This window comes from Schistocerca serialis, unplaced genomic scaffold (assembly GCF_023864345.2).
Source record: "Schistocerca serialis cubense isolate TAMUIC-IGC-003099 unplaced genomic scaffold, iqSchSeri2.2 HiC_scaffold_1451, whole genome shotgun sequence".
Classification (NCBI taxonomy): domain Eukaryota; kingdom Metazoa; phylum Arthropoda; class Insecta; order Orthoptera; family Acrididae; genus Schistocerca; species Schistocerca serialis.
The window spans coordinates 1702582-1723195 of NW_026047682.1; the positions used below are offsets into that span (position 1 = coordinate 1702582).

General features: G+C 42.9%; 1 protein-coding gene across 1 annotated transcript in view; it reads left to right on the top strand.

Annotated features, from left to right (window-relative positions):
• The window catches only part of LOC126443331 (uncharacterized), a 62639-nt gene that overhangs the window by 31931 nt on the left and 10094 nt on the right, over positions 1 to 20614 (top strand). The window contains exons 3-4 of the mRNA XM_050090925.1: positions 14317 to 14492; positions 18791 to 18990. Coding sequence (XP_049946882.1) covers positions 14317 to 14492; positions 18791 to 18990 — 376 coding nt within the window. The remainder of the gene's footprint in view (positions 1 to 14316; positions 14493 to 18790; positions 18991 to 20614) is intronic.

Genomic DNA, 20614 nt, shown 5'->3' on the forward strand with positions numbered 1-20614 from the left:
TTTCTGCACGTGTCTCGTGGCCTAACTCGAACCATTATCGAGTCTGAATTCTCTGTCTATGATTTATGAACACCACCACCAGTGATGTTCCCACTGCCGAGAGTAAGAGCTATGTGCTCTTAACACATACACTGGACTCGCATTCGGGAGGACGACGGTTCAATCCCGTGTCCGGCCATTCTGATTTAGGGCACGGCCGACTTCCTTCCCCATCCTTCCCTAATTCGATGAGACCGATGACCTCGCTGTCTGGTCTCCTTCCCCAAACAACCCAACCTTAACACATAGAATGGCCACTGTGCATTATGACTCTTTGGATTCTGACAGTAGTATACATGGCAAGTAAAAGGACGCAGTATGATCTGTGTCTTTGTGTAACTTTTTGTGGCGTATGTAGCAACGTGCCAGTCCCTAAAGTATCGTGTGAGCCTCATTTTGGATCCTTTGAGAAGAGAATTAGGCGATACCTGTTTTAGTGAACTGAGAAGGTTCTGGGTAGGTTAAATCTTTTTCCTATAAATATTACGGATGTTTGCTGGATGGTAATTTCAACGATTGATAGTTGCGGGTTCCGTATTTAAGAATCGTTTCTGCCGACATCGTATCATGTCCTGTCATTGCATCTTGTTTTCGTTACCATCATCCAAGCATTTCACTGCAGCAAAGGCCATTTACCTGATACGTATCCAATATTTTGTAGAGTTAGTACCTCACAGCTTGCGAGAATGTTTAAAGGACGACTTCTTTATTACATTTGCGGTGCAGATACGCTTCGTTGATCATACACTGCACCTGCTTAGGAAAAGTGTAATTGCGAAAAGTTATTCCGTGAAACCAATGTTGTACAGATAGTTTCGATTTAAAGACACACTTTGCTTTCTGAATGAAACTTGAGTCTTCAGACAGCTGCAGCAGTCTCGAGGTATTGGTATTCGAGATAATTCCTCTCGTGGTTTTTCACTACAGCCCTGCAGAGTAGTACAGCAGGGCGTGCTGTGGCCCAGGTAAGGACGCAGCTCACGATTTTGACCCTGTGCCCCTGCTAACTGGGCTCTCACATAATACTGTGCACAAATATGTATGTATGTATGGTCAGAATAGTTCAAATGTCTCTGAGCACTATGGGACTTAACTTCTGAGGTCATCAGTCCCCTAGAACTTAGAACTACTTAAACCTAACTAACCTAAGGACATCACACACATCCATGCCAGAGGCAGGATTCGAACCTGCGACCGTAGCAGTCGGTTCCAGACTGAAGCGTTTAGAACCGCAAAGCTCTACTTACGCAAATACGAATTGGAGGCGATAAATCGCGATCCCGCCTTGAACCGGTCGGCCATGTATGTATGTCTGTAAATTTAAAAAATATTGTATTCGAAAAGGATTTATTTTTCTCTGGCTCCTGCCATCAATATAAAACTGATAAAGGAGATATTTCATTCAAAAAATATGAAAAAGAAGAACCACTGTATTGTGAAAACAACTGAAAGCTTTTTAATTTCCATTTTTTCTCGTATTTGTTATATACGTAACAGTTTTGTTATTTCGTAATTGATTCATTACAATATACACATTCTTTTGTGAATAAGGTAATTTTTTAATTTCCAATGTCTATTAAACACTTATTAGTAACTCATAGAGAGAGAGAGAGAGAGAGAGAGAGAGAGAGAGAGAGAAGTTTTCAGTGTGTACATACAGGGTGTTTCAAAAATGACTGGTATATTTGAAATGGCAATAAAAACTAAACGAGCAGCGATAGAAATACACCGTTTGTTGCAATATGCTTGGGACAACAGTACATTTTCAGGCGGACAAACTTTCGAAATTACAGTGGTTACAATTTTCAACAACAGATGGCGCTGCAAGTAATGTGAAAGATATAGAAGACAACGCAGTCTGTGGGTGCGCCATTCTGTACGTCGTCTTTCTGCTGTAAGCGTGTGCTGTTCACAACGTGCAAGTGTGCTGTAGACAACATGGTTTCTTCCTTAGAACAAAGGATTTTTCTGGTGTTGGAATTCCACCGCCTAGAACACAGTGTTGTTGCAACAAAACGATGTTTTCAACGGAGGTTTAATGTAACCAAAGGACCGAAAAGCGATACAATAAAGGATGTGTTTGAAAAATTTCAACGGACTGGGAACGTGATGGATGAACGTGCTGGAAAGGTAGGGCGACCGCGTACGGCAACCACAGAGGGCAACGCGCAGCTAGTGCAGCAGGTGATCCGACAGCGGCCTCGGGTTTCCGTTTGCCGTGTTGCAGCTGCGGTCCAAATGACGCCAACGTCCACGTATCGTCTCATGCGCCAGAGTTTACACCTCTATCCGTACAAAATTCAAACGCGGCAACCCCTCAGCGCCGCTACCATTGCTGCACGAGAGACATTCGCTAACGATATAGTGCACAGGATTGATGACGGCGATATGCATGTGGGCAGCATTTGGTTTACTGACGAAGCTTGTTTTTACCTGGACGGCTTCGTCAATAAACAGAACTGGCGCATATGGGAACCGAAAAGCCCCATGTTGCAGTCCCATCGTCCCTGCATCCTCAAAAAGTACTGGTCTGGGCCGCCATTTCTTCCAAAGGAATCATTGGCCCATTTTTCAGATCTGAAACGAGTACTGCATCACGCTGTCTGGACATTCTTCGTGAAATTGTGGCGGTACAAACTGCCTTAGACGACACTGCGAACACCTTCTGGTTTATGCAAGATGGTGCCCGGCCACATCGCACGGCCGACGTCTTTAATTTCCTGAATGAATATTTCGATGATCGTGTGATTGCTTTGGGCTATCCGAAACATACAGGAGGCGGCGTGGATTGGCCTCCCTATTCGCCAGACATGAACCCCTGTGACTTCTTTCTGTGGGGACACTTGAAAGACCAGGTGTACAGCCAGAATCCAGAAACAATTGAACAGCTGAAGCAGTACATCTCATCTGCATGTGAAGCCACTCCACCAGACACGTTGTCAAAGGTTTCGGGTAATTTCATTCAGAGACTACGCCATATTATTGCTACGCATGGTGGATATGTGGAAAATATCGTACTATAGAGTTTTCCAGACCGCAGCGCCATCTGTTGTTGAAAATTGTAACTACTGTAATTTCGAAAGTTTGTCTGCCTGAAAATGTACTGTTGTCCCAAGCATATTGCAACAAATGGTGTATTTCTATCGCTGCTCGTTTAGTTTTTATTGCCGTTTCAAATATACCGGTCATTTTTGAAACACCCTGTACTTAGAACAGCAACAGCAATGGCAGCTCAAAAACAATACACACACACACACACGCACCATAAACATATTGTACATGTTCCACACGAAATATATACTCTGTCTCTGTCTCTGTCTCTCTCTCTCTCTCTCTCTCTCTCTCTCTCTCTCTCTCTCTCTCTCTCTCTCACACACACACACATGGACGCACGCAGTGTGCAATGAAACATTCATAATCTCAAACATACACTCAGAACTGTGACAAACAGCTCATCAAAGTAGTCCACACACACCCAGTCAAATGGAACACCTTTTTACCTTTTTACTAACAAATCAACCCACCCAGACACATCAGTAAATAGTCTGGGTGCAGCAGATTTCCACACCTATGCCCCCCGATGAACCACTTGTGATCGTGATAGGACACCCCTGCTTCCAGCTGGAATTGCAGTATATACCTCAGTATATAACCTCAATCGAAATGTCTCCTGATAAGCATTTGTGGTGCAGCGCCAATGCCCTAGAGGAGGCACCTGTTGAAGTCCCTGAACGTGAAAGTCTTTCAGGCTGTGCAAATCACCGTGTCTGTCATGCAGACTTGTGGGATAGTCCAGCTCTACCTCTAGGACATATCCCTCAACAGCATCAGCGGCCACATATTTGATCTCTTTCCTCAGTCTGGTGATTTCCGCTTTGGACATCCATGAGAGCCCTTGAAAAGGGAGACTTTGTTGCATGGTTTGCTTTGAGAGACAGTTTACATCCAGGTAAAGGATGAAACTGAAATCGTCAGACAACCTGTACTCCCCCTCGATTATTTGCAAGTTATTTGCCTTGGCATACCTGCGCACACATTGGCAAAGTCACTTGTGGACCGCATGTTCCAGGAAGACATGCATCTCAACGTTGGTCAAGAATTCGCTGCTGGCGTGTGTCTTTCTTAACATGGCATCCCACGAAATCTCAGCCATATGCTACAGAACTTCTCGAAGATGTTGCCGGTCAGATGTACATTCGCGTTCATCATTTTACATGTTCTGATAAATCAAAGATGCTGAAGTCCTGCTGTTCATTCACCAATTGCCCGTTCTTTCTATTCATTATGGGAATGCCTCTTAGTTTACTAGAGAATCCAGATATTCGTTTGGAAAGACCCCTTCTCCGTCACAATTTGAAACTCTTGAAACTCTACATCATCGAGATAAGTGGCTCCCTTTGCTAAGAATATCTCCAGGACGCGTTGGTTCAGCAAATTTCTAAAGAGACGTGAGCATGAACCGTTGTGAATCCAGGAAGCGGCATGTATTTGTGAACGATGTCAGCAATGACACTGGTCCTATCATCCTACTACCCAGACTCGTCAAAGTGCTGAACTACAAAGTGGGCATCATGCTCACTGAAATTGTGGAAAAGATGGCTGTGTGCTGTGGCAGTTGGTACTTACAGTTACATGGGTTGTCAGCTGCACTCTGGGACTTCCCCGTTACATGGCAACAGACTCTACAGGGAGCTTCCTCACCTCTGTCCAGACAAAGTCCCCAGGTATAACGATCAGCTGCCTGCTTGTACAGTGCATCATTCTCCTTCACGTTGGTCATGAGGACGTTTTCACTATAAATGTTACAAACATCCCGTACAAGACTTTCAAGCTCAGTGAGCAGCCATCTCGCACTATCCCCTTGACATAAGATTTTAATTTTAGTGCACAGAACTTGATGGCTAGCCACATATCGTATGCATCATTTTGTGGCAGTGATATGGGAGGCAGAGGCACCACGTTCACACTGTACCACAGGAGCTAGGACAGAAGTGTTGGTGAGAGGCATTCTTAAACTTCTAGAACCATTTATCCTTGATAAGCATTTCCACACCTATTGTTTCCTGGCTCTAGCAGTCAATCAAGTGTCTTTCAAGATACATGCTCTTGGTAAACGAGACATCCTCAGCAAAAATGTCTTGCACCTTTTCTGTTTTCATTTCAGAGGAACGTAGGTGGGACATGCATTTGATCCAAACGTTGTGTTGCTTATCGTCTTTAGAGATTAGCAGCACGTCTACACTTTTTGGATGTTTCTCGGTTAATATAGACAAGAAGAGGGGACCACCTAATTTACGCTCGACTTCTTTGTCGATGTACCACACAGCGTGTTAATGTTTGTCTTCTTCTTATGGCTTTCCTACATTCGGGTCATAAACGAGAAATTAGAACGTCAGTGGACATCTGGTGTTTGTTGTGTATCTGTATGCCCTGTATTTTTAGGGTAATTTCTATCGCTAGCGAGCAGAAACCATGGAAATCAATTTAAATTCCTCTCATCATGATTCTGGGCATTAGGACATGCTTTTTGTTAGCAGTATATACTTTTGAACAGAGATGTAACTGAACCCCACAATAAGTTGATCAAAATCTTATGAACATAAATCAAGGTAGGGTATACAGCTGAGTGTCTTACAGGACTCCCTTTCCTGCACCTCAGAAAAGTGACTCAGTATGACCGCTCTGGTAACGACTCACCCCATGATGTCACGACAGCTTTCCCCCTAACTTGGAGAATGCTCTTCCCCTCAACGACACGTCGAACTCCTAATAACTCTGCACACAAGAAGGAGAAAGAGACGCAGTTGATAAGTATCTAAGGAAGGAGAAATAAAAATCCGTATTCGTATAATAATAATAATAAATTCTGAGTACTCACAAGTAAAACTGTTGTTGTGTTCATTACTGGAATACACTTCCAGCAACTCATCATCAGTGGGCATGTTTGTCATTAAGGGCATATCCAGCATGGGTACTAGAGGAGGTGTATGACGTCGGCAGGGGAGTGTGTCTGAAAGAATATGGACAAACCCAAACGAAAACACAGGTGCAAAAGAACTAGTAGCTGGTGGTCGTGTCTAAACACCTATATTCGCATTGAGAACATCTACAAACAAGAGCATCTCAAAAATAACAACAAAAAATTTAATACTTTAGAATACTCACATATCTGCCTCTGATTAGATTAGATTAGATTAGATTAGATTAATACTAGTTCCATGGATCATGAATACGATATTTCGTAATGATGTGGAACGAGTCGAATTTTCCAATACATGACATAATTAGGTTAATTTAACAACATACTTAAGTTAATATAACTACTTTATTTTTTTGTGTTTTTTTTATTTTTTTATTTTATTTTATTTTTTCTATTATTTTTTTTCTTAATTTATATCTAAAAATTCCTCTATGGAGTAGAAGGAGTTGTCATTCAGAAATTCTTTTAATTTCTTCTTAAATACTTGTTGGTTATCTGTCAGACTTTTGATACTATTTGGTAAGTGACCAAAGACTTTAGTGCCAGTATAATTCACCCCTTTCTGTGCCAAAGTTAGATTTAATCTTGAATAGTGAAGATCGTCCTTTCTCCTAGTATTGTAGTTATGCACACTGCTATTACTTTTGAATTGGGTTTGGTTGTTAATAACAAATTTCATAAGAGAGTATATATACTGAGAAGCTACTGTGAATATCCCTAGATCCTTAAATAAATGTCTGCAGGATGATCTTGGGTGGACTCCAGCTATTATTCTGATTACACACTTCTGTGCAATAAATACTTTGTTCCTCAGTGATGAATTACCCCAAAATATGATGCCATATGAAAGCAATGAGTGAAAATAGGCGTAGTAAGCTAATTTACTAAGATGTTTATCACCAAAATTTGCAATGACCCTTATTGCATAAGTAGCTGAACTCAAACGTTTCAGCAGATCATCAATGTGTTTCTTCCAATTTAATCTCTCATCAATGGACATACCTAAAAATTTGGAATATTCTACCTTAGCTATATGCTTCTGATTAAGGTCTATATTTATTAATGGCGTCATACCATTCACTGTACGGAACTGTATGTACTGTGTCTTATCAAAATTCAGTGAGAGTCCGTTTACAAGGAACCACTTAGTAATTTTCTGAAAGACAGTATTGACAATTTCATCAGTTAATTCTTGTTTCTCAGGTGTGATTACTATACTTGTATCATCAGCAAAGAGAACTAACTTTGCCTCTTCATGAATATAGAATGGCAAGTCATTAATATATAATAAGAACAACAAAGGACCCAAGACTGACCCTTGTGGAACCCCATTCTTGATAGTTCCCCAGTTTGAGGAATGTGCTGATCTTTGCATGTTACGAGAACTACTTATTTCAACTTTCTGCACTCTTCCAGTTAGGTACGAATTAAACCATTTGTGCACTGTCCCACTCATGCCACAATACTTGAGCTTGTCTAGCAGAATTTCATGATTTACACAATCAAAAGCCTTTGAGAGATCACAAAAAATCCCAATGGGAGGTGTTCGGTTATTCAGATCATTCAAAATTTGACTGGTGAAAGCATATATGGCATTTTCTGTTGAAAAACCTTTCTGGAAACCAAACTGACATTTTGTTAGTACTTCATTTTTACAGATATGTGAAGCTACTCTTGAATACATTACTTTCTCAAAAATTTTGGATAAAGCTGTTAGAAGGGAGATTGGACGGTAATTGTTGACATCAGATCTATCCCCCTTTTTATGCAAAGGTATAACAATAGCATATTTCAGTCTATCAGGGAAAATGCCCTGTTCCAGAGAGCTATTACACAGGTGGCTGAGAATCTTACTTATCTGTTGAGAACAAGCTTTTAGTATTTTGCTGGAAATGCCATCAATTCCATGAGAGTTTTTGCTTTTAAGCAAGTTTATTATTTTCCTAATTTCAGAGGGAGAAGTGGGTGAGATTTCAGTTGTATCAAATTGCATAGGTATGGCCTCTTCCATTAACAGCCTAGCATCTTCTAATGAACACCTGGAGCCTACTATATCCACAACATTTAGAAAATGATTATTAAAAATATTTTCAACTTCTGACTTTTTGTTCGTAAAGTTTTCATTCAATTTGATGGTAATACTGTCTTCCTCTGCTCTTGGTTGACCTGTTTCTCTTTTAATAATATTCCAAATTGTTTTAATTTTATTATCAGAGTTGCTGATTTCAGACATGATACACATACTCCTGGATTTTTTAATAACTTTTCTTAATATAACACAGTAGTTTTTATAATTTTTGATAGTTTCTGGGTCACTACTCTTTCTTGCTGTCAGATACATTTCCCTTTTCCGGTTACAAGATATTTTTATACCCTTAGTAAGCCATGGTTTGTTACAAGGTTTCTTACGAGTATATTTAACTATTTTCTTGGGGAAGCAGTTTTCAAATGTATTTACAAAAATGTCATGAAATAAATTATATTTTAAATCGGCATCAGGTTCACGGTACACCTCATCCCAGTCTAACTGCTGTAGGCTTTACCTGAAATTTGCAATTGTTAAATCGTTGACTGAACGTACTACTTTGGAGGACTGTTTAGTATTGCTGAATGGAGCTATGTCATATATTGTAACTAGCTGTGCACCATGATCAGAAAGACCATTCTCAACAGGCTGAGCATTTATCTGGTTAAACTTATCTTGGTCTATAAAGAAGTTATCTATCAGTGAGCTGCTATCCTTTACCACCCGAGTAGGAAAATCTGAACAATCGAAGTCGTTCCCCAGAGATCATCATCATCGTCGTCATCATTATCAGCTGCTGGGTTCAGATCCCACAGCGAGTAACGCCTGCTCACACCTAGAAAAGAAGAAGTAGAACCCATAAGAATAACTTACACTACTAGCCATTAAAATTGCTACACCAAGAAGAAATGCAGATGATAGACGGGTATTCATTGGACAAATATATTATTCTAGAACTGACAGTGATTACATTTTCATGGAATTTCGGTGCATAGATCCTGAGAAATGAGTACCCAGAACAACCACCTCTGGCCGTAATAACGGCCTTGATACGTCTGGGCATTGTGTCAAACAGAGCTTTGATGGCGTGTACAGGTACAGCTGCCCATGCAGCTTCAACACGATACCACAATTCATCAACAGTAGTGACTGGCGTATTGTGACGAGCCAGTTGCTCGGCCACCATTGACCAGACGTTTTTAATTGGTGAGAGATCTGGAGAATGTGCTGGCCAGGGCGGCAGTCGAACATTTTCTGTATCCAGAAAGGCCCGTACAGGACCTGCAACATGCGGTCAGGAATTGTCCTGCTGAAATGTAGGATTTCGCAGGGATCGAATGAAGGTAGAGCCACGGGTCGTAAGACATCTGCAATGTAACGTCCACTCTTCAAAGTGCCGTCATTGCGAACAAGAGGTGACCGAGACGTGTAACCAATAGCACCCCATACCATCACGCCGGGTGATACGCCAGTATGGCGATGACGAATACACGCTTCCAATGTGCGTTCACCGCGATGTCGCCAAACATGGATGCGACCATCATGATGCTCTAAACAGAACCTGGATTCATCCGAAAAAATGACGTTTTGCCATTCGTGCACCCAGGTTCGTCGTTGACTACACCATAGCAGGTGCTCCTGTCTGTGATGCAGCGTCAAGGGTAACCGCAGCCACAGTCTCCAAGCTGATAGTCCGTGCTGCTGCAAACGTCGTCGAACTGTTCGTGCAGATGATTGTTGTCTTGCAAACGTCACCATCTGGACATGGCTGCACGATCCATTACAGCCATGCGGATAAGATGCCTGTCATCTCGACTGCTAGTGATACGAGGCCGTTGGATCCAGCACGGCGTTCCGTATTACCCTCCTGAACCCACCGTTTCAATAGTCTGCTAACAGTCATTGGATCTCGACCAAAGCGAGCAGCAATGTCGCGATACGATAAACCGCAATCGCGATACGCTACAATCTGACCTTTATCAAAGTCGGAGATGTGATGGTACGCATTTCTCCTCCTTACACGAGGCATCATATCAACGTTTCACCAGGCAACGCCGGTCAACTGCTGTTTGTGTATGAGAAATCGGTTGGAAACTTTCCTAATGTCAGCACGTTGTAGGTGTCGCCACCGGCGCCAACATTGTGTGAATGTTCTGAAAAGCTAATCATTTGCATATCACAGCATCTTCTTCCTGTGGGTTACGTTTCGCGTCTGTAGCACGCCATCTTCGTGGTGTAGCTATTTTAATGGCCAGTAGTGTATAAACAAAAACACTATAGAAAATACGTATACTTGCTTTCATCCTCAGCCAAGGTGACCATGATGAGTGACATCACAGCGTCGTCGGTAAACAGTGACAGCAGTGCGGCGTCGTCATTGTTGTCCAACGTGCGTGGCGATGACTGCAGTCACCATGGTCGTCACGCATACCGCACGAGCGTTTGACTCCAATGTCAGGGCTGGCTGGCAGTCGGAGAGAGAGTAAGACTCGGGTCGCCCTCCGCAGGGCTGTTTACAAACCCCTTCAGCCACGCAGCGTGCGCTGATCAGCAATTCAAGTCGCAATTCATCACGCTTCTTCTCTCCCCACTAACATAACTTACACATAGCGCATTGCGACAGTGCCCAGCGTGTTGGTACACATTTGAACATGCCTCTCTCAACTTGCTACTACTCTCACTACTTACCAAGTGTGGACGCAAGGCAGCACAAACGGGTTTATTTCTCGTAAGAAGAAGAACTTCCACATATTAAACGAGTGGGATTGTGCTGTGACAGAAATGCGCGAAATGGAATATGCTGGCTGCAAGTAGCTGCTGATCGGCTACTTTTGAGCGACACATTGCAGAAACTTGGGAAATCATCTCGACAGTTCTCCAAAAAGAGTGTAGATGTCACCTGGTAAATAAACACAGCTGACAAAAGAACTGCAAAAAATGAGCTCGGGAGTATCTAAACAAGTACAAAATTTTTATTAAGAAAGTAATATTTGCACATATCTGCAACACAAGAAAATCCGTTTTCCTCTCCAGCACCGTACACTTGCTTAAGGTGTCGGACTGACATACAGTTGAATGATTCCAAATTCAGGATGGCAGTGTTCTTGAAAATATCCCACATTCACACCACCACCTCACGACCTTTGACGTGCATGACGCTCTCTCTGTGATCACAGTTTCGGAGTGACGTCAGCATATCCTCACAGGTCATTCCTGTATCGTGGCGGCTACTGCGATAGTGGAAGCGAGTCAATCACGCTACTGTCTTCCAAGACATGTCACACTTTATTGTTCTGAGCAGCTGGGCGGAAGTGACAACTTTGTAGAAACTTGTCGAAACACAGACTGAGTCGACGCGTGTGAGAACAGCTACATCTTCAATCATCTGTAAACATGAAGCGGCCGCACTCGTCGTGGAGGCGTCGCCCGTGAGCAACAATGTTGTACCAGGAGGCAGGCAGCTTGGACCCTGGCAAGAAGGTCTTCAGCTGTATCTACAGGTGTTTGGTACACCTACATCTTGGCATAACCTCAGAGAATGCAGTCGAGGGTCGTAAGATCCAGCGATCGCAATGGCCATCAGAGAGGACCCCCCCCCCCCCCCCCCTCACCCTCTCCAGTCCTACAATGAGTGTGAGTATTCTTCAGGTGCTTGGTGCTTGCAGACATTAACATCAAAGTGGAATGATCTTGGATAATGCCTTAAAATACCTTGACTGAGAATCTTTGCTGTTGGCCTCCGATATGGGTGGCGTGGGTGTTGTCCTCATTCTAGATCTGCCTGTCTGGCTTTTGAAAACAACATCGCGGATGAATGGGGCCTCATCCACAAACAATACAAACTGTATGAAGTTGGACAGTGCAGCGCAGTGAACGATACTGGATTGACACAAGCAGACATAGGGCTCAAAATCCGTTCGTTGCAGTGCTTGCACATTTCATCTTTGATTACTCATTGTGCAGTGTACACAGCAACACACCTCACCATGAACACGACACAAGCTATCTGATGCAATGGACAGCTGACAGCAGGGTCAGTGGTGTGCTTGCGGCACAGGTTAATGCGCCACTGCGATGCTTGAGTGCTACGAGCCTAGTTGTGCGCAGTAGGTCCGTTTGGTGGTCAGGTGTCTACACTGTTTATCAGCTGCTACTGTTCGAGTGCACAACGGACACCCGAGATCTTTGCCAGAGTGTGAAGAACTGCAGCCATCATTGCAATACATGCATTCATTCAGACTGACAGTCGTTGCTTAGAAGAATTGCTATGAGCTACATTGTTGTTAGGTGGTGTATGCTGTGTATGTCCTTGACACAATAAATATGCTCTTTCGAGTATTAGTTCCCTATCTCAATATAATCTATTGTGGAACCACTGTCACCTGTTTCAGTGTGACCCAAAAGGATTAGGGAATCCACGTACAGAGAACAAGAGCAGTTCTGTCCCACTTCTCTCAGACTCTCCCGACGCCACCCATGTCTGTGGTGAGCACTCACCTTCCAGAACAACGTACTGGGTGATGCTAGGGTAGATAGAAGAAAGGAAAACGGAATGGGCAAGTGCGAGAGGGACTCACGCACTAAGGGTTCTGTACAAACTCCCCATCCTGGGAATAGAGATTCCCAATGATTTTTGCCTGTTATCGAGACTCTAGCTTTACTGGCAAGATACTGCTCCCAGCAATACCAAGATCGGTCCAGAAATTCTACGTTATTTCGTCAGCCCAGCCCAAACAAACAAGAACAAGCAAGCAGAGGACTTTAGTTTATGTATGTAGGAAGAGAAGATTTAATAACATATTTCCGTTTACGTACTAAATCATGAATACAACATACATTTTATGTTTGGATGCAGTAATGTTCGTATGTTATACTTTCAACAGGTCATGAATACAATGTATGTCCAAATCGAAAACGACATTTTTATGTGATATAATTACAAGTTAACAAGTTTCAGATTTTTTGCTTTACTTGTACCGGAAAACTTAGTTGTTGCCAAATCTCACGATTCCAAGTCAATGGAGAGCACCCTATAGGTTTCGATGACTGAGTTTTCGATTATCAAAACACGAGACATAAACGGCCGTATCTGTTGACTGGAGTCAGTTATAAGCTTACAGATTTTACGCCGCCAAGGGTCCGTATACCTTTGTATGTGACATAATTTGAACATGATACCCACAACGTATCCAGAGAAAAAGATTCCTAACAGATGGACAGACAAATAGACAGACTGATAAAAAATAATACGAAAAGTATTTTCTAGAGTTATATAGTTACCAATTATGGATTTTAAGATTTTTTTCATTTATTTGCACTGTGAAATCTGGCTTCTTTCAAAATGTCATGATTCTAAATCAACAGGAAGCACCATATTGATTTTATGAGTGATGTTTCGAGTATCAAAATATATAATTTAAATGGCCGTATCTTTATTGCATTGACTTAGAAGCTTACGATTTTTACAACGCCAAAGTAACATAGACCTTAATATGTGACACAAATGTGAACTTCGTACCCGAAAATGATCCAGAAAAAATGATCTTAACACTCGGACAGTCAATACATTCCTTCAAATCTGCAATATTCGAGATACAGACGACATCGTGTTAGACGACGAGCTACAAACGCAAATTTTCGGCAAAAGCGATCAGCCAGACGACAGACAAACGCTACAAAATTTTGAGTCAAACTGACATTTCGTGTGTGCACAATTAACTCAGACAATGTTTCAGATATGGAGCGGCGGATGTCTATCGTTGCGTTTGTAGAAGGTCATAACATGTGTTCAGGTTTGTCACAGCGTTGGTATCGAGTAGGATTTTGACGGATTTGTCAACAGGCTGGCCATTCTATTTTCGAAAATCGTTCAAAAGTTTGAATAGAATCTCGTCAGAGTTCCAGCTACGCCATGTGGCTTTACACGTAGGAACTCGACGCTGCTGGCAGCTCCAGAACATTTCAGTTGGATACATCGTCACGGGAGTATACATTCATACATTCAGACGTCTGTAATGTCAACTACCAAGAAATATCTGCACCTCTCTTATCGGATGTCACAGTTTGAGAAATGTATTTATTTAATAAAACCCCACTAGGCATCTGCTGTGCATTAATGTTTTTATGCCTGTACAAAACTGAATGTACTACACTCATGCGCTGGCAGTAATTTCAGTGTCATGTAATAGCGCTACATGTAACTGTATACTAAGACAGGCTGCTGCTTGTGGATATTATGAAAGTAATTTGAACTATTTTCTGTGTGTCTCAGGGTAACCACGCAAGTGATCAGCAACTCCACGGTTGGATTAAGGACATGAAACGTGTGAAAGACATGCTGCGCACGAAATTAACCGGATGTGTACAGGACTTGCAATTAGCCAGCAAACAGGCGGAGCACTACGAGGTGGAAGAAGATAAGGAGAGGCCTGGGCACTTGATAATCAGGTATAGACCAGTGTACACTCAAATGTCTGCCGTACTCACTATGGTTTATTGGAGTTTATCTCACTTTTATCCATTAAAGTATTCATTAAAGTTATAGAAAACACAGGGATCATTTAATTCAAAATGGAGTAAAGAACTAGCACTAAGAGACAGTAGTGAAGGACATGGTTACAGAAACTCGTGATTTACAAAGTTTTTTGACTCCGCTTAGCCTTCGATTTTTTGATTCGCATTGTGTCTTAAAATGTGCCACGTATTACGTAACAGACCAGCGGAGAAAACTGACACAAAAAACGATGCTACTGCATTTACTAGAGAAAGTATTGATGGTTACAGATACTTCCGAAGTTTTCATAATTTGTGGAAACAATGATGTGGAACCTGACACGAAAAGTGAGCGTGTTCTCGTCTTATTCGGGACAAAAAAAAAATCACTTCGGGAGAAATTACGGTAATACCGTGTAGTTGCGACTCTAGTCCAGATACTGGCATCCAGTCGGTGAGGGAAAGAGGCCACAAGTCATGTTCATCTCAATACATGGAGGAAAAATCTAAGCAGCGATGAGGGAAGATGGGAAGACGTCAGCAGAGGGCAGGAAGCGGATAGCCATCGTTCTTATATTTTGTCCTGTGGTTGGTGTGTTTAAATCAGTCCGTAGTATAGAGCGTAAATAGTGGAGATTGTGAGCGGGAGGAAAGCGGAATAGTCTGTCGAGTGGTTGACATATGGGGCCGTGGAATGGAGTGTTGTAGGAGATATGTTGGCACTATGGAGGGTGGCCAGGTGGCTTCCTGTGTGGGAATGGGCAAGCTCCCAGCAGGCACCCCAGGTCTTGTGGCGGTGTTGTTAGACTCTTTCAGGTGGCTTATTGTGGGATAGCTATGGAAGTGGAGAACATGGATTAGGATGGACAATTAGACTCAGTCGTGATTGCTATCAATAGGATGAAAGACTTCTGCAGTTATATCTGAAGATGTCGGTAGGGGAGCTACTTTGGGATGAGTGTGTCTGGGAAATGGACTAGGTCTTTTGAAACGAAGGTGATCATCCGACATCTACAGTTAAGTTCATCGTGGGAACTGATGTGGGTAAACAGCTGTGGAGAGGCAGTGGTCAGTGTGAGGAACGAAATTATGTGCTATAGGATTTCTCGGACAGAGACAGGCAGTAGGACAGATCACGGCCAGGGTGGTAAAATACACACTCAGGATAAAGTATTATGCAGGATGATTGAACATGACTTGTAGCCACCTGGAGCTGTTTTTGAGGAACGGTATTGTTACTCCACGATGTTTATTGTGTGGGGATTTTTGGTTTGCTACTCCACATCTATCATCAGAACTGTGAGTGGGTTACTGATTCACTGTGTGCGGACACATGCAGATAGTGTGACGGGATAAAACTATCGATATTGTGTCAGGCAGTGGGAATGAAGGTAACAGTGGTTGGGAAGGTGAACTGAAAATCGGAGATGGGTAGATTTCAAGACAGGGGTGCACTACACAAAGGAAGCAGGTAATCGGATAGCAGAGTACTTGTGGAGTGCACATGGGGGGTTTCAGGGTAGCCAGTAGTTTGAGGTACTCTCATGAACACTCGCCAGTTGGTACACCTTTAGGGAAATCAGATAGCTCTCAGAGTAAAGTCAGTTCGACTCTGAAACTTTTATCAGTCAACTGTCGAAGTATTTGTAACATAGTTCCCAAATTTGCTCTCCTCCATGAACGCTCTCAGCCTCAAATTATTCTTGAATTGAGAGCTGGCTAAGACCCAAAGTAAAAAAAACTCTGAGATATTTAGCGAGTCTTGGAATGTTTACCGCAAAGACATATTCGACGCCGTAGGAGGGGAAGTGTTCATTGCAGTTGACAAAAAATATTCCTTATCTTTGTGGTTTTTGATAAGAATATAGGTTTTGTTTAGTGAAGCTGTGTTTTTTGTTCTTCTTGCACCAAACAGTACATTATTACAGTATTTGCGAAGGACAAAATGGAATGTAACAACTCCGTAGCAGTCCAATCCGATTGCCAGCCCCGTTAGGCACACGGTCACATTAATTATTATCTATTTGGGCTGTTATCAGATCCCGATCGAGCGGGATAAGTAAGTAGATCAAACCGGAGTGTTACACAACGCACTTGCTCCTAAACTGAATATGGCAGTCAGTTTTGTATCATTATAGCTGCGTAGTACATTCGCAACTGTCCAGAAGTTTCGAGATTTTCTTTAGAGCTTGTTTCACTGGATATTGTTTGTTCACCTCCTTGCTGCATTTAAATCCGTTCTTTCGTTGCCTTATGGAATGAACGGCTCCATTATGTCAAAAACAGCCCTTTCCCGAAATTCTTCCCCAACCAAATTTCCGTATAATGTTTATTCAGATCATAGTCAGTGTGCACGTACATCCTGCATCTGGGGCGTAGAAATGATGATTTTCATCACGGCACGGGTTCTGAGTCCCAGCTTGTCAGTGTAGCAGGTGTGGTACTGTAACTCCAAGCAGAACAGCGTGCTGCTGTACGTGGCGTGGAAATGATTTGCGAGCCTTAGCACCATGGCACCACATGTCTTATGGGAGGGACAGCTTTCCGGTCAAACTGGGGACCCAGACATCACACGGAACTCATTATGATGCAGCTTCATGCTTTAATTGACAACGTCGTTTTCAAGTAACAGTGATAACCAAGGACCATACTACAAGGAGTAGAGGGAGTATGGATTGTTCTGCATTGTATCTGTCAGTATGGAAACTTTCTATCGTTGATGGGCTATAGGGAATGCAGTCGTAGATTAATCAGGACAAAATTGTCTCATACCAGATTCTGAGGGCTCCATTCTCATGATAAGATGTACCTGACACAGATGCATCGAATCGATGTACGGAACACTGACCTTAAGACAAAGTTTTACGGCCAACAATTTGTGTATGACAATTTCCACTGCCAAACGAGAGACCCGCACCAACCACTCACGAAACGAGACCGAGCGAATGCTTCAGAGCCAAGTAAACAAACATTTGTATGCAATACTGAAGCGTCATTTTGTCAAGTTTTACGTCAGCAGACATGTACTTCTGCACGTCAAGCATACAAGTGTGAGATGGTGGGCTGCGCACTGCCGGATGTAAGCGGAAACATTATAAAAATGCCACAACTGATAAGGGTATAATGAGTAAAACAAAACACGTATTGAGAAATAAAAACACCTGTTTGGTATTTGCAAAGACGGATTTGAATTAGTTTAAGTCATCGTATGGCGCTGTCCTTAGCTGTTGGATTGGCTGAAAGGGACTGAGTAAGTGGACCTGCTTGACGGTACACTCACGATTGTCCATAGAGCTCTTCTTCCTGTGGGAGTTCCGCTTTCAGCTGTCATACAGTCTTTACGGAAAATTATCGCAGATGCCACATCACCTAAAGCAGGTAGGAAACTCCCTGGCCGGTTAGAGTCGTGTGTCGGATCCTCGACGTTTCAAGTGACTGCACTCTCCACTGCAGAGTGAGGATTCGTCCAGGAAGCAACTCCCGAGGCCTCTGGTCACTGCAGTGCCCATCCTTCCGGGAGCGCTGGTCCCGCCAGCCGTGCAGGGGAGCTTCTGTGACGGCTGGAAGGCAGCGGCTGAGGCACTGGCGGAAGTAAGGCTGCGACGGCGGCTCTCGGTTCCTGCCTGCCCAGCTCCATGTCTATTTTCGCCATTGACTATAAAAATTGTTTTACAATTGCAGTTTCGACCTTATGAGCCATTTTCAAGTGGTAATGTGGAAGATTTTGCTTCAGCTAATGACAGACATGTCTACATGTCAGCAACTAAAATCATCTATAACAAATTCGAACAAGTCATTCATATCCTTAACATAAATATGTTCACTCTCTTGCAATGCATACGAAATTCTTCTTTAAAGAAAAGAGGTATTCTGCAGGAAGCGCTGCAGTTCTGCTGTTTGATGTGCCTGAAACCTGTTAAAACGATATAGCAGCGCAGAACGGAGTGGATGACCTGCAAGAAATAGTTACAATTGGTATCTCACTCAAGTGCTCTGAAATCTAAAGATGAAATCTCGATGCGCTAAAATGCTAAGAAGACCAATGGATTTGCGATTGTTTGCTGTGTTACTATGCATCCTTTAAAGAATGAAAAAGTTCCAGGTTTGTGTCCCAGTCTCGAACACAGTACTGATCTGTCAGGAAGTTTCTAATCCACTGCTGAGTGGAAATCCGTTCTGAATACTTGTACGTTCTTGCATAAACTATACATGCTAGGTTTTTAACTTTTAACCTCGCACCTTCTGTGCTACAGGCGGCCGCTGTTGAGTGAACGCCTGCTGCCCTATCAGCCGTGGAACCCCTCCTTTGGCGACGACTTCAGTGCGCTGTGCAAGGAGCGGCAGCCAGAGGCGTCGCAAATGTTCAGCCTCGCTCACGAACTGTACGCCTTCCATCGTTTCTACTGGTACACTGCAGCTGACTACATCGATTCATCCTACGGAAAGATTGTAGGTAAGTTTAATACTGGGGCCCGGCCACTTCACGGTTATGCGCTGACAACTGTTCAGTTGTTCGAGGAATGAGATTCAAATACCCTTCTGAATATGTAGTTTTAGCTCTTGCGTGATTTTGCACGCCACGCAACGTAATCTCTGGTGCTCTTTCCAAAGTCAGTGTTTAGATTCCTCGGCAACTCTCCGTCTGGATCTATGACAAGTTTATGTGACACAAAGGTCAAAGGTGTACCCCCAGCTGCTCGTGGCCCGTGAAGGTTTCGATGCCGGCGATGTACAGAGGCTGTGTGATGTTCTGGAGACGTTACTCAAGTGCCAGCTGGCTGCTAATGATTGTGCAACACACTCGAAACAAGTGGGTGTCTCACAAATAATGTTTGCAGCCTCAGGCTAACAGGCGACCACGTCACCTGGGGTGTCCGCCAGTGTCTGGTACACTGAACAACTCGTCTCCCTCCCGTAGGAGGCACGCAACACCTCTAAAACAGGGCCCATCCCACAGCACTTTGAACTCCGTCTCTGAACGCCAGTGCAGATAAGACCTTCATACATGTGCGACACGTGCCTCACATAAAAAAAGTGTTCCTTCTTATCTTCTATAAACGCTCTAAAATTCCGTACACGTAGTTTTTTTTTTTTTTCAGACCTAGTCTAAGGCTTGTTTTGAAAATGGCGAATGGTTTCTGCAACTTAACGGCTTCAGACAAACTAATGTTTAGTCAATACTGTAACTTGTGTAGTGTTCTACATTTCTCATCTATGATCCTGGCATGATACTGTTCGTATTTACTAATTTTCTTTGACGAATAATATTTCGATTTGTAACTGAACAGTTAATTGTACAAAATACACAGATAATATTATACTTAGAAATGTTGATACTATGAACTGTAGTAGGACTGAGGAAACACAGCTATCGCACCTGTCTGCTAAACAACTCTATTTGTTTGAATCACTATATTTTTTTAATTTATTATTTTATTCTCGTTGCTGGACTTTATCTCTTACTCGATCCTCTATCTATCATGCACCAGACATGAAACGAGTTGCAGGGTTTTCATTGGTAGTAAGCTGACTAATTAAGAAACTAAGGTGGTCGAAAAGGGTTACAACAGATAAGGAAGTAAGTTATCACAAAAATATCCGTATAGTAGGACCAGGAACTGTAATACTGAGAAGAAAGGCCTTTCCAAAATTTCGGCTGTCGCCGATAATTTACTGCAGACACTCACGAGAATAATACTGGCACATAAAAGGAAATACGCATTGTTAGCAAGTTACTAAACAAGCAGACTCTTACCCCATCTGTTGCTAGACTGAGCTGCACTCTGCAGCATGTCTATAATCATGACTGAAACTGTTATGGACACCGAGAACAAACGTGTAAGCTGTAGTTGATGTTTCAATTCCTCACGAGTGGCGACAAGATATTAAAGAATGAGCAGCGACAAGACCATACAGAGTTGTGGACAACTAACCGTTTGTCTGGAAGCTAACTTTAAGCCCGACATTGAAGATATCTTCAGGGGAAAGTTCTCGTGAAAATCCAGAGAGATCGGAGAGGACGTGGCAGTTAGGTCGAGATGGTGGTGGGGGGGGGGGGGGGGGGAGGGGGAGGGAAA